The sequence below is a fragment of the Patella vulgata genome, chromosome 1 (genome assembly GCF_932274485.2).
Source record: "Patella vulgata chromosome 1, xgPatVulg1.2, whole genome shotgun sequence".
Taxonomy (NCBI): domain Eukaryota; kingdom Metazoa; phylum Mollusca; class Gastropoda; family Patellidae; genus Patella; species Patella vulgata.
In genome coordinates, this window is record NC_065879.2 from 14,408,531 (window position 1) to 14,424,424 (window position 15,894).

At 37.5% G+C, this 15,894-nt stretch overlaps 1 protein-coding gene across 1 annotated transcript; it reads right to left on the minus strand.

Annotated features, from left to right (window-relative positions):
• Positions 1–7,135: 7,135 nt before the first annotated feature.
• On the minus strand, positions 7,136–12,084 carry LOC126823420 (uncharacterized). The gene is made up of 6 exons (XM_056103553.1): positions 12,078–12,084; positions 11,049–11,188; positions 10,390–10,482; positions 9,698–9,836; positions 8,663–8,703; positions 7,136–7,216 (listed from the first exon to the last, which is right to left on the minus strand). Exons 1-6 carry the CDS (start codon positions 12,082–12,084, stop codon positions 7,136–7,138), a joined length of 501 nt encoding a protein of 166 aa, XP_055959528.1.
• Between the last annotated feature and the right edge of the window lie 3,810 nt (positions 12,085–15,894).

The following is a 15,894-nucleotide window of genomic DNA, read 5'->3' on the forward strand; positions in this document are numbered from 1 at the left end:
TTATTATAATATTATTTTAGACTTTAATATATTCCCTTTTTATTGTTTCAGCCTTCAACCACCGCGAAGGACATGGTATGGCGGCAACAGTCCCTACACTATACAGCTTAAAAGCCAGTCTATACCGGTCCCGTGCCAAGGACGTCTCACCTCTTCAGCTAAGACCGTCAGAAATCAACCTCCCACCAGCCTACAAATTGACATCTTCCCAACAACCGTTCCTCCTGGCCCAGCAAGAGAAGATGCTATTTTTTGCTACACCAGACAACCTGTACCACCTGTCAAGAGCTGAAACCTACTTCTGTGATGGCACCTTCCACACCAGCCCTAGCCTGTTTTATCAGCTCTACACGATCCATGCCTTTATTAACGATAAGATGTGTCCCCTAGTCTACGGCCTACTCCCTGACAAGAAGCAGTCCACATACCTTACTTTCTTCGACACCATCAAAGAGAAGGCTGCAGAGAAAACAATCGTCCTTGCCCCAAAAAAAATCGTCACCGACTTCGAAGTTGCCGCCCAAAATGCCGCCCGTACTTCATTTGCTTGTGATTTGAAAGGCTGCCTTTTAAATTTCCGCCAGGCAGTGTGGCGAAATGTACAGAAGAACGGTCTCCAGACTTTGTTTAAAACTGACCCATCTGTCACCCTCTTCACCAAGCGTGCCTGTGCCCTTGCCCTGGTTCGACCACGTGACATAGAAGAATCCGAATCGGACGATCCCCGAATCATCCAGTTTGCCGACTATTTTACAGAGCAGTGGATCGATGGTGACAGAGAAATCTGGAACCATTTCGCCACTGTGGGGCCAAAAACAACAAATCATTTGGAAGGCAGGCACTGTAAACTAAAGAAGCTTGGTCCGGGCCATCCAAATATATACAAGTTCCTTGACGACTTAGCCCCGAAAGTTGCTAGAAATATTATCATTCGACCTAACAAGAAGTGGTTCAATAATGAAATCCGTGAAGCTAAACAGGAACGACGGACAGCTGAAAAACAATGGCGCAGATCAAAGCTTGAGGTCCATCGGCAGATGTACAAGTGCCTTATAAATAAGACAAATAAGCGTAATTACTACAAAACTTGCCTGATCGAGAACAGGAGCAACCCTCGTGAAATCTACAAAATAACCAATGGTCTTCTGTCTCTGATGAAAATCCGCCAAATCGACTGTCAAATGCCGAACTTACCGAAAGGTTTTCAGATTTTTTCAAAGATAAGATAGAAAACATTCGATCTGAGCTTTGTAGGAACTGACCAAATAATCATTCGGACGAGTACCCCTTTAATGGCACTACTCAAGAGGAATTCCCCCCAGCATCATATATATGAAGAAATAAAAAATCTGATTTTAAAATCCTCATCAAAATCCTGTGACCTCGATCCAATTCCGACCTGGTTAATTAAACACTGCATTGATGAGCTTGTGCCTGTGATTGCTCATATTGTCAATACATCTCTTAAACGTGGCGATGTGTCACCCATCTTAAAGTCTGCATTAGTCAACCCTCTCCTAAAAAAGTCAAATCTTGATCGGAATCTGATGAAGAATTTTAGACCTGTGTCTTAACTTATCATTTCTCTCTAAGATCATTGAAAAAGTCGTTGCTGCTCACCTAAAAGAACACCTATCAATAAATAATTTAGATGAAAAATTCCAATCCGCATATAAAGCCTTTCATAGCACAGAGACAGCAATGCTCCGTGTCCACAACGACATTCTCACCAATATAGATATAAAACAGTCGACAGTTCTTATACTCCTCGATCTAAGTGCGGCGTTCGATACTATTGACCAGTCCCTTCTGATTAACCGTTTGGCGTTCAGATTTGGAATCCAAGGTATTGCCCTCAAGTGGTTTAGATCTTACCTATCAGGCCGTACGCAATCAGTTAAAATAAATGAATGTCGATCATCTCCAACTTTGCTAAAATATGGAGTGCCACAGGGTTCTGTTCTTGGACCTGTCTTATTCACTCTCTACACTGCACCTATCGGGGACATAATTCGTAGAAATAATACTTATCATCAATTATACGCAGATGATACACAACTTTACCTGGCATTAAACAAATTCAATGTGGATACTGAAATCGAAAGAATTGAGACATGTGTCGTGAATATACGTCATTGGATAAAATGTAATTTTCTAAAGTTGAATGACGAAAAAACAAAAGTCATACACATAGGCAAAAATAAAATTTTGATCATATTTCTATTGGTGATGTTAAAGTAAAACCAACTGAATCTGTAAAGAATTTAGGAGTCGTATTTGACAGTAACTTTCAATTCAACACTCATATTAACTTGACATGCAAGAAAATAAATTTCCATTTATATAATATTGGAAAACTACGTCCATTTATTGACATCGACACTGCTAAAATGTTGGTTAATGCCTTTGTTTTATCGAACTTGGATTACTGTAACTCTCTTCTGTCCAATTTACCTGCTTTACAAATCAACAAACTACAAAAGCTCCAAAACCGAGCAGCTCGGGTCGTAACTGAAACAAAACCACGTGAACATATTTCTCCTGTGCTAAAACAGCTACACTGGCTCTCGGTTAGAGCAAGGATAATATTTAAGATAAATGTTATTACATTTAATACACTGAATAATATGGACTCTCCTACACCCGTTCACTTCGCTCACAGAATGAGAACCTTCTCGTATGTCCTCTAGTGAAAACTAAAAGTGGTGAAAGAACTTTCGCCCATAGTTAGGGTGACCCATGTACTCACAGAAATACAGTCCACCGCTGATAGTTCGAGACTACCACTGAAGCGTGCACATTCGCCGTGCCGAGACCAACTTTCTGACAGTATGATACTATAAATAGCCATGGCACGTGCAATTCTCTACAAATCTATCAACTATTCCAGCCGTAAAAAAATTATTGTTGACGATTTTGAATAGCAGTAAAATTAAGCTTCTTGGTTATTACAGCAGATTTAGAAATTACGTTCGTTTCATTTTTTAAATCGCTTTATCATTAACTGTACCGTTAAGAGCGGCATCTTTTGGTTTAGTACAAATAATATCTCTGAATCACTCGGGTTAGACAGGAACATGATACTAGCAGTAGTTTCATTTTACTTTTACAAGCTTCTTAAAACGATTATTGAGCTACCTAACGTGCTTATTTCTAAATTCAATTTCTTGTTCTAGCTTTCTGTTATGTTTCGTAAAAAAGTAGTCTTGATTATCCCGACCTGTCACTCAGACGTAGAATGGTCGATAGACTGGTTAAGCGAGACTAATTTCAAAACAAGGGCACGTAACCTCTCTTACTCAAAAGTGTCTGGATGTTATGGACGACTCTTGGAACCAGTTTTCAGTCTATTATTTATACATGATTAATGGTCATAGCTTATAAAGTGCAACATGATCGTTTATTTAGTGACTATAATTGTGTGAAACTGATTTGAGGCTTGGCATATATATAAATATTGTGGCGTAATTGTCGAGATATATGGAGATATTTATTTATGGTGGGTCACCCTACCATAGTGGCCCAACATTATGGAATAGGCTATCAAAAAAGACTTAAGACTCTAAAAACATACATCTTTTAAGAAATCTCTAAAGACTGAACTCTTTAAATCTGTTTACCCTTAGTGCTAATAACTATTTTGTTTATGGTAATTTTACCAGTTTGTACATTTATTTTGTTCATTCCTTGTGTTTAAATGTTTATCGTATCATGGTTATTTTTCATCTTTTTAAATATGTCTTATGTAGATAGCGCTCTTGAGCAACCAGTTTGTTGGATATTCAGCGCTTTATAAATAGATTATTATTATTATATTACGACGGATCAGTTTGATAGGTGCATATTATCTAATATGCCATTTCATATTTTATGATTACAATTATTTATTTGATACAGTATGTTCTTACGGAAACAGGGGGTTGGATGGCCGAATGATTAGCATATGTGCGCTGTATCATAAGGTTTGTCATCGAGTCAACTGGCGTGATTTCGATTCTCCGGTTGTACGTTATAAGTAGTAGTTTCGCCTGTCCAACCTCGTGGATTTCCTCCGAATTCTCCAGTTTCTTCCCACTGCTATAAACCCCTACGCGCAAGCAAATTATTGAAAAAAATTAAACCATGTTAGTCCCGAAATGACCTAGTTTGTGTCGAGCGGACGTTAACCCACCTCTCTCTCTCTCTTACGGAAATAACATGGACCTAGAAATATATTTCGTATTGCTACATTCCATGAACAGTATAATTATGTGTATTCAATCAGCAATTTATACCTACCTCCGCTATTTGTTTTTCTGAAACTCCTGCCTTTTGGTGAGCTGGTGTTCTGATGTAACCAGGACTGAAAATATACAATAATGACCATTATTCAATGGCTCCGTGGGTAAGGAGCTGGTTTACTAACCCAAAGCTCTGGGTTCGATCCCTATGTTGACCAGGAACGATGGTGACCCCCTTGTCGGTGACACATGAGGGTTGACCAGACAGGGATGGCTCTTTACAGTTTTGATGGGGGAAACAATTCAATTTGCTGTCCAGACCAAATGACCCTTTATGGCATACTGTATGGCATGGCGTATCATCGTATGCCTGTCTTCATTGATCCGGTAGGTGCAGACGGGTAGAAAGTAAATCTCTATATCATCCATTCATCCATTCATTGCCCTCATCAGAATGGTATATTTTACACATTGCTATCTAATTATTATCTAGTAGGCGACATGCAAAAGCATTTGTTCAAGGCTACGAAACATATCCCATCCTCGGGATCACGACATCACTGGTTAGGCCAGGTTAACTGTTTGTATAACCACCTATTATGTAACTGGAGGGGTGGATAGCCGAATGGTTAGCGCGCGCACGCTGTATCAGATGGTTCAACTGGCGTGGTTTGGATTCCGCGGTTGTACGTGACCAGGAATAGGGTCGCCTGTCCAAGCTAAGTGAGTAAGGCTCTGGCTCGCTAGCCTGGAAGTCGGGTGTTCGATCCCTGCATTGGCAGAGAGAGAGAGAGAGAGATCATCCAGATTTTCCGATGTGGTTCCCCCTTGTCGGTGACAAGGACAAAGGTCTAGTCGTTCGGATGGGTTTAAAAACCGAGGTCCCGTGTTGCTGTCCGGGCAAAATTTGCCTCACAGCACAACTGTATGGCGTATGACCGTCTTCAATAGCCCAGTTCTCAGCAGAACAGTAGGACGTTAAAGGGGGAGACCAACGATTTTCAACACGGTTTCCATAAACCTTAAATAAATATTGATAAATATTCCCCTCTGTAGCAAAAGCAAAAAAGTTTTTTTGTAAACAAACCACGTGATGTAAACAATTAGCCATGTGGCGTGAATTGAGGCACATCGTACAGTTCATGTATGAGTGAATTTACGGGACGGCTTTGTGTACTAAACGTCAAAAAACCCATAAATTCGTGTTTATAATATCCTAATATACAACCCATTTGATCCGATTTTTGGCCAAAGGACGACGCGTGAACACAATATGGCAGTAAACTTATGACAAATCTGTATGCTTACATACAGTGACCGTGTTTAACCAACTATGTCACTTCCAGTTTAATAAAAATTAATTTCTCGCTTACAAAAACTTTTTTGCTTGTGTTACAGATGGAATTATTTATCAATATATAATTAAAGGGACAATAACATTCTTGCTGGTTTGACAGCTCCATAAAATAAAAAATAGCCTTATTCTAAGTACTAGATGTGTTAGTGTCCTACCTGTTGTGTAAATTATCCATTCAATCCTATTTTACTTGTCCAGAAATTCCAAAAATATTTTTAAATCCAAGTCACATTTGAAAAGCTTTACGTCAGGCTTTTCAAATCATTTAGTTGAATTTTTCCAATTTTTTTTAAAATTAAATTTAAATTAAAGGGACAATAACATTCTTGCTGGTTTGACAGCTCCATAAAATAAAAAAATAGCCTTATTCTAAGTACTAGATGTGTTAGTGTCCTACCTGTTGTGTAAATTATCCATTCAATCCTATTTTACTTGTCCAGAGGGTCCAAAAACATTTTTAAATCCAAGTCACATTTGAAAAGCTTTACGTCAGGCTTTTCAAATCATTTAGTTGAATTTTTCCAATTTTTTAAATAAGGTGTGTTAAGATGAAATTTGTATCATCAATGAATTGGAATATTGTAAAATAGTGCAATTTGTTGACCAGAATAAAGATTGGGACATATTATTCAGTTACAACAAGAGTTGTATTGAGCCTTTAAGATTGATGGAAACCTTGTTGACAATCGTTGGTCTTCCCCTTTAAACCCAATTTCATTTCATCTCTATTATGTAAGTTGTCATTATTTATTGCTTCAGTGTCCAAATATCTACTGCGGTGAGTGCTTGGCTTGTGGTGCACGGATCTGTTGGTTAATCAGATTGAAAAGTATGCCGAAAACTGACAATATCCAATTAATCTTTGTCAATATTTAGAGAAGTTTTGAACTGATATTCCTTTCGTGTAATTTACAACGAATTAAATTCTTTAACCTTAGATTTATGTATAAGTAAATAATACTAACTTGACACTGTTTACCCTGACACCAGATGGTCCCGTTTCTGTTTCAAAATCAAAAATACAATTTATAATGTAGCCAGTTCTGAACAGAGATACAATTTGTAAGGTAGCTGGTTGAAAAAGATAGATACAATTTACTGATCAATAGTTGTGTTACAGCAAAGGAAATAACTCACAAATACGATATAAGGTATCCGACTAGTAATTGTATCCTCGTGATGTATCCATGCCATTCCTTGGCCTGTAATATTATATTAACTCTCTGATGACCATAATCGTTTTAACCCCACAAAGCCCAACGGACATGTGACAATCACCCGATCAAAGGGATCTATATTATAGGCCCTGGCATCGTACGTGGTTTCCCTAATCCATATCTGTTTACTTACTGATCCCTCAATTAAAACATTGCCCCCATAGGTTCACAGTCACGGATTTAATGTCAGTGAAAAAATAGATATAATTATTTCTATCACTTTACGTTTCTGATTTAATTGGGTAAGCCATTCTGCCTCTGTCACTACATAACAGTAAATGATTAAGGTTATTAATAGGAACGTGTCTTGCAAATGACAAATCCTGTTAATATGTATTAATTTAACTTTTACCTGCAGCCAGTAGATGCGTAAAATGGTCTAGGGCAGCTTTACTAAGACAGTAGGCTGATACTTCAGCTGCCTAAAAATGACATATGAAACACATCATTACTCTGTATTAGCTTCTGATTTCATGCTAAAATGCAACGTAGCTTTACTTTAAGAAAATAAAAGGTAAGTTGCCAAGCAACAAAACTGTAAATCCATGACATACCCAAGGATAAAAATTATCAGAAACTGTTAAATTTTGTATTCATCGTCATAACAATCTTATTAAAATACAGATCTATATTTCGTTTCGTTTTTCATATGTCCGATGGCCTACACTACATGAAGATCTGACCGCTTGTAGTAAAAGGTCGCGTCAGATGTCGTACGATCGGCTTTTGACCCTATGACGCCCGACATTGATTAATCAATCAGCGTTGACGTTTCTAGAGGTTTACTTACTAGAAGTCGGCGTAACAGATGGTTTCATTGGCTAATGCCTCACGCCATAAGAACACAACTCTTCCAGATCCTAGTGTAGTACAGACAAATAAAACGAAATTTTGAACTATAACTATAAAGAAACGAAACGAAATAGGATCTGTGTTTTAATCAGATTGTCGTTATAAATGAAACAAAGAACATACATTTAAGGTCGCGGTCATATCTTACAGTCCTACAGGTAGCTTACTGTAGTGTCATTAAGGTCAGCTACGCTGAAGTCGGTTCGAAGCAGTGTTAAGCGTCGTGTCATGTTGCTACGGTCAAGTACGTTCAAACAGTTATGGCCTTGGAATTCAAGATCAACTTAGGATATGTATTGAACATGTTTAAAATGTTAGGACTAATAACGGTCAAATCATACGTGTCAACGTTTTATAAAGGTCAACTACAGTCTGTTACGGCAAACCAGGTTTATCCCCCACTAAGGTCAACTACCTGCGTAACCGTAAGATATTACCGCGGCTTTAAGCAGATTTGATAAATAACCGCTGGTTATATTTCTAGAACTAACCGAAATTGAAATTGTTGAACATTGTGGCAGACGTCTTCGCGAATTTCAAGCAGGTCGGACAATAACTGGTATGGCTAGAAAGTTAATCGCACTGATGTAAACATAAATGAACTTCGGATGATTAATGTAGTCTATGTGGTGATCACAAGAAATTGTGAACGACAGACACATGGAACGCGGACCGCATTTCGTTGTAGCCACATAAAATACCATAGGTCCAAAATTCACTTGGGTTGACCTGTTACAGAATTGGGATAAATTACATGAATAATACTTGACATGACACTAGGTAAAACAAAGGAACAACCACGGGGACATTCGGTTCGATACCACAGCAAACTGCATGCATAAAATTGATTATTTCTGCTCTGGGAATAACCTGATGCAACATATTTGTTCCAGGGGATATCCTTTGTTTTCATGTAAATGGAGTTCTGCCCCGGAAACGGCTCTCCCCTATTGATCATAAGTCGACCCGATTCCATCTCTCTATAATAACAAAGAGAGGAAACACGGCCATCTTACCCCTGTCTTTGAGGCGATACTGGACACGTTGATCACACAACCTGAAAGTAGAATTTCATGTATTGCATTATATTCATTTAAAGGGCGTGCAACTCTATTATTTTGAATATTAAAATAAACGAAGATGTTTATAAAAGAACAGATAAAGGAGATAAATCGCTATTCTTTGGCATAATGTAATTATGCATGTATATAAGCTGATTTACATTCAATCGTTTCTGTTGTTACTGTAATTTCTAATCAGTCCAAATTGAAATGGCAGTGTTGGGCGTCTGGTTATTCCACTCTTCGAGTTTTTTGTTTTATTATTATTGCGTCGTTGTGAATCTTAATCAGCCATTATCATTTAATTCCGCATTGTCTTGTGTAATGTTTTTGTGTTCATTACAAATGTAGCTCGAAACCATAGACTAGAGGAATCGTATACTGATCATAAAGTGTTCACCATGTCTTCAATTTTGGACATCTGGATTCCATATTTACATCGCATAACTTTTAATTCGTATTTTGAATATTATGTTAAATAAACACTTCATGTTTCGAATTGTGTTGTACAATAGTCATGTGCCTCAAGATCACGATACGTACATTACAGGTGATTTAACAATCAACATTTCCCCACACGCTTTACTTCACTTTGAAAATGATGCGATTGGAAGTTCGAAGTCAAATACCATTTTAATTACAACGGCAATCATTTTATGTCTGTGCCATGCAGTGTGTCATGATGGAAATTTGATCCGGAATTAACCGCCTCTTATAACCCTCGTCAGTTGGAATTCGAAAAAAGAGTAGACCGTTGCTCCGCTGTCCGTGCAAAATTGCCCCCATAGCACACTGCATGGCGTATACCCGTCTTCATTAGCCCAGTATGAGTAAAATAGTAAAACGTTAAACCCCATTTCATTTCATGTCTAATTATCGGGGTTAAGCTTCTGCGAATGGTATTACACGGAATCTTGAGATTCAGTGAGCTTCCTGCCTGAAGGAACCAATGCAGAATTGAAATAGTTACGTCTACTAATGGGGCCTTACCTTTGCTTGTTTTTAGATGGGGTATACATAATTTTGACAAATAAAATGGAGCTCTAATATTGACTCTCATAATTCCATCGTAATCTTTCATGTCCGTTTGCTCAATATTTCCTATTACAGCATACCCAGCATTATTAACCTGCAAGACAGATATTTACTAACTGACCGAAGTTCCGCAAAGCGGAACCGTAATATAATTTGAGAATAATAACGTTGGGTGAATATCGGAAAAGTCTGACCCAACAGTTCTCTGTGACTCATGGAGAATCAAGGCCGCATTAAAATCATCAACTATATCAGTCAATCTTGTTGACGCATATCAAAATCGAACTCCTTCAAGATCGTCTGATCCTTATCAGTTATGTTAGAGGTCCCACAAGCGTGGTATATCTATCACTGCTTTGCCACTATTTCCATAAAGGGAAAGGGGGGGGGGGGCTTAACAAGTTTCGTTGGATAAACATACTGAATATAAGTCCACAACCAAATACGATACGGTTGTCCGGAAATATTGACGGACAGGCTGGGGACAACTACATAAACGGTCCCTGTGAAACTGTAAGCGTGTAAAATCTCTAGCCTTTAAATGAATCATTGACGGACGGACCAACAGCGTGATGTCATAATGTGACGACACACACACACATCAATATGGGTGTATTATACCAAACAAGAGAATAAATTGTGCTTACCAATCCATAAATAGAACCAAATGTTTTTATTGTTGTATCAACTAAATTCTCTAGATTATCATCTTTACTTACATCACATTGTACTATCAGAATCTAGAAATATATAAAATATATTAGCATCATTCTGAACTATATAGAATTCCAAATGTGAATTTCTTTTCTTCTTCTAAAATTTTTATAAGATTTCGGCAGATACTCTTCGAAAAATTGATGCCCGATTTTAAATTTCAAAAGGTTTGCACTGATCATTTTAGGTAGCGCCATGAGCCCGACTATATGAGGAAATCAGCATGAACATAAAATATATAAGCATATTCTGAAATTTATAACATTCCAAATGTAAATATTTCTTCTTTTAGAACTCTGACTAGCAGAGTATTTGGGAGATTTAAGTGATAAGCCAAATACTCTTCGGAATAGTAATCCCCGATTTTAAATTTCGATAAGTTTGCACATTATGACTATCCAGGCAATCTTAAAAGTTTTAAAAACAAAAGTATTAATACATTTGACCTGGTGGGTTGGCCATGTTTTCAGTTTACGTCCATTTGCATTATGGGCGCATTTAATGTAGGTATATCGGTATGAATGATTAACTTGCGTCATTAGTCTGCAATATTTACCGCCATTACACTGCTACTACTGCAATTGCTACTTACAGAATCTGCAGCTAATCCAGCATCTTGACATTGTTTACTTGTAGCCTCTAAACCCGTGGTGCCTCTAGCAGCTAAAACAAGTTTGGGTTTATATGGAGCAAGATGAACAGCTATACCCTTTCCTATACCCGAACTCGCACCTGTAAGAATACAAGCAAAATTATTTTATACATATGGAGTTATGCCTACTAGAAAAAATATATATATATTCAGAGTGGATCAGCTGAATAGCGTATGCCTGTCTCCATCAGCCCGACTGGGGCAGAATATGTGATAAGTTAGGCAACGTGAAGTGGGCACGCTATTCGGGATTCGAATAACAACCTGGGGATTCGCGAATAACGAGCAAGCACGTTATTCGGGATTCGACACGAAAATAGACCGGCCTACATTGCATCCGACCTTAGGGGTAAGTGAACGTTAGGTGGCCGATTAACACGGAGACGATCGTTTGTAAAGCGAGTAGGGTGTTGACTGGTTTGTCGGAAATAAACATGTGAATGCGGGAGCGGACTGTCCCGTGCACGCCAACAAACGAGTCAACACCCTACTCGCTTCACAAATGGCCGTCTCCATGCGAGTCGGCCACGCAACGTTTACTTATCCCTACGGTCGGACGTAGCCAGTAAACGGTCAACTGTCCCGTGCACGCAACGTTTACTTATCCCTACGGTCGGACGTAGCCAGTAAACGGTCGGATGTAAGATAGGTCGGTCTGTTTTTATACTATCGGTCTGGATCGTAATTTAGGATTTGGCAATAAAACTTGTGGGAGCCACGGTAGCTAAGTGCATTGGCCGAGGAAGTTTCATCTTGTCAGTGGTGCAAGGACAGCTATCTAGTCGTTCGGATGGGACGAAAAACCGAGGTCCCGTGTATACATTCGCAAAATATCCCTTGCCAGTTGGAATTCGATATAAGAGTAGGCCATAGTGCCACTGCCCGGGGAAAATTTCCCTCATCATAGCACACTGTATGGCGTATGCTTTTCTTCATTAGCCCAATCGGAACAGAACAGTAAGACGTTACATCCCATTTTAATTGTTAAAACAGGTGATTGCTGGAGAGGTCAGCATCCAACTCGCTTGACAAGCGGTCGTCTCCGTGCTAGTTGGCCACCCAACGTTCAGTTAACCCTACGGTCGGGGCCAGCGAAGATATGGTCGGATACAAAGTAGACCGGTCTGTTTTTGTACCGAATCCCGAATAACGTGTCAACTTCACTTTGCCACCGAGAAGTTATAACTATGACCTTATCTGTTATATATGATACAATCTCTTGATAACCTTTATTATATAGGGTATACTTAAAGATGGGTTCCCGCGTACAAACTGGGTGATTTAATGGTATATATTGACCAAAAACATATTCAAACTAATTAATTTGTCATAATTATGCTTCAAATCCTTCTCAAACATTGTAATTGCGAAGGAATGCCCTGCTATTAAAATTCGATCAAACCAGGTCACGTTTACGACACGTCTTGGGAGTCAGAGGAGAATTCATTGCATACATAAGACGATGTTGTCTTTAATCGCTTACTATTTATTACAAATATCGAATCCTAATTAAATTCTCGGATTATCCACTACCCGTGTCTTTTTCCGTCATTTTTATCTCAGAAAGTATTGTACGTCTAACTCTTCATAAAGTTTATCAACTTGTACATCAAGCGCTCAATGTTCGCTTGTGACCTTTGACACCACGCGTGCAGAAGTTCCTAATCGTCGGGCTGTTGATTAGGGGAACCCTTACATTTTTGTCCTGTATACGCTCCATGAATGTTTTTCGGGGAATCCAGTATTTTTCTAGTAAGATTGGATATCTCTACTTTCCATATATACCAAAATTGCCATACTTTTATTGGAAATAACCACCCGATAAATACTTTTCTGGGAACCCATCTTTAACTATATTGAATACTTGAAAAGGATATATTCGTCAAATCATGAATGTAGAAGCCCCCACGTATCCCTGCTTACACGAAAATCTTTCGTCATTATCATAATTAATACATACAACGCAACTACAAAGTCTAATATATTGTTACATTCAAAAGCTGTTGATTCTGAGTCAATTGTAATCTATACTAACTATGGCTTTATTTTCATAATGCAAACGATTGCTCACATATTACTGATGTAGGTCACCCTTTCACATACTATTCCATCTAACACACGAGGCGGAGAGATGAAGTCATACGTAGACTGAATATGCCATAGAGGATGACCTTGCACCCGTATTGGCCCCAAATTTGAAAATGTGGGCGTATAAAAACATGATGTTTTGTCACAAAAACGGTTTTAAAATTCCCCTGATCTTATAGAGCGGAATTTCGCTCTTATTCTAAATCCTAATCTAGTATTGCGTATGCATGTAACTTTTTACTAACGCATGTTAATCGGCTATTTACACATGTAAATATGCTAATTTATATTACTTATTTTTTAAATATTGCAGTTAGAATTTGTATTTTATTATATTTCCATTATTACTTTTAATTTATTGTAGTCTGTTTAGTTTCGTTAACATTTTGGCATTTCAGAAATGTTACGCGATCAGGCGTCATATCAAGCTCGTTTTGGTAAACACTGGTGCTGTTTTCAATTGTATGGAGGCTGATTGGGGACATGTAAAATCTCGCCTTTTTCATAATTCGACAGACAAAAATCATAAAATTTATTCTAGATATTTTTAAAAAAAAATAATAAATAGACTTCTTTGTCGTGCATTTTCTAACACTGCTATATCGATTGATTTGACCTATTTTGTTTCTAAAAGAACAATAAAATATATAGTAAGAACTCATTAAAGTATTTTTGACATTTATAGTTTAGCTTTCTATCGGGTCAAGCTTCCAAATCATCGTGAGCCGCGGTGGTTGGATGAGTAAGTCCCTGACTTGGTAACCAGTAGGTCTCGGGTTTGCCCACGGTGTTGGAAGGGAAAGTCCCCCCCCCCCGGTTTTCCGGTGTGGATTCCCCTTTTCAGTGGTGCAAAACGGAGTTTCTGACAAGTAACTCTGTCTAGTCGTTCTAATGGCGTGCACGTAAAAGAACCCTTGGCAGTTGGAATTTGAAATAAGAGTAGGCCGTAGCGCCGCTGTCCGTGCAAATTCCGTCACACTGCACACTTCATGGTGTATTCGCATCTTCATTAGGACAGTTGGCATTTAATTTAATTTCCAAATCACCGGTTTTGTGTTATGAGGTAGGAGGTCTCGTTTGGGGATTGGGCGGACGATTCACCGATTGTATGGATCTTATTAATCTCATTCTATTGTTTGGTGTCATAGCCATAGCTAATTGGAAAATAGCCAAACGAATTTAGAATTGGGTTATGACCCCTGTCTTTTACGCAAAAAAATAAAAAGTGTATGAAATTTGTTCACCCAATTTGAGATGAAACTTAAAATATGGATTAAGGATCGAATGATCTCGGATTGGTATGATTTTGGTGTGCATCGGACCTTCATTTCAGGAGTTATCCCCCTTTGCCGAAAATATTGTGAATGCGATACAGGCTATAGTTTTTAACAGATTTTTTGGTTATGCTATCGTAAACTCTATGGAGCCTGCAGGTTTTTTAAACATATTTTTCATCTTCGATCTTAAGCCTTTGGGACAATGAGGGGAAGAGCCCTATCGGTTTTCAATGTTATCTGTCCACTTCTTGGCCAAATTTGGACATGTTTCATTGTGTTACCATTAGTAATAAATCAGCACAGAAAAGCAAAATAAAGCATTTATTGAATAAGCAAAATTACATTTATCGAATATACACGTTTATAAAAAAATAATTATTTGAAAAAAAAAGACTACATGTATATATAATTCAATTCAAAAGTTTTGTTAATTTTAATTAATTTAGTATTTATATGTAAATGTTAATATTATAGCATCACATTTCGTAGCAGTTGTATGTCAATTGAGTATGTTTAGACGCATCTACATTGGTTTCGTGCCCAACCCTAAAGAGATTCCACTGGCATATTAAGGATATACAAGCATTGATGCGTGTGCTCTGTGCAGACAACAACATTCAATATTATATATACATTGATCGTTTCACGTTTGGATTTAAGTTGATGTTATGTAACGTACCAAACCAATAATTGAACCCAAAGACGATTAATTTCATATAAATCAATGTGCAGTTTAGACTTTCGTGCAGTTTAGACTTTATTGTTTTTATTCTTTATTTAAAAACAAAAACCAAAACCATACAAATTGATTATAGTCAACATTTAACCATACCATCAAGCTTCTTCATATTAAAAAAATCAAACATCATACTATCACAAGTATCTGTGTTTCAAGTTTAAGGAAATGGAGAAACAAACTGTTCAGCTCTATAGTTTATGAGATCATTAGATATATAATTACAACTTTGAGTTAAAGATATTGATCATTCTATGAATATGAATATGACCCATTAGTAATTACTTTGGTATCTTTGATCAGGTAGGTTTAAGGAAACATAGACACCAAATTTTCAGCTGTATAGATTACGAAATCATTATACATAAAATTGCAAATTTAAGTTGATAATTCTACATCATGATCCATTAATAATTACTTTGGTATTTACGCATTTGTTCGATCAGGTAAATATATTCAAAAGTCAGACCGTATAAATTGGAATATAATACATCTTAATAATCAATAACTCAATACCTAATAACTCACTAGTTACTTTAACGCAAGACTTGAAAACTCTTTAATTTATTTAAATCGGCGCTCATAAACGTTATTTGCGTACGTATAACTAATAACTAGAAGGTGCGTTAAAATATAAACTGGAGATAAATTCTGTTACTGTCCTTTTGTACTGTAAGGTGGTGGT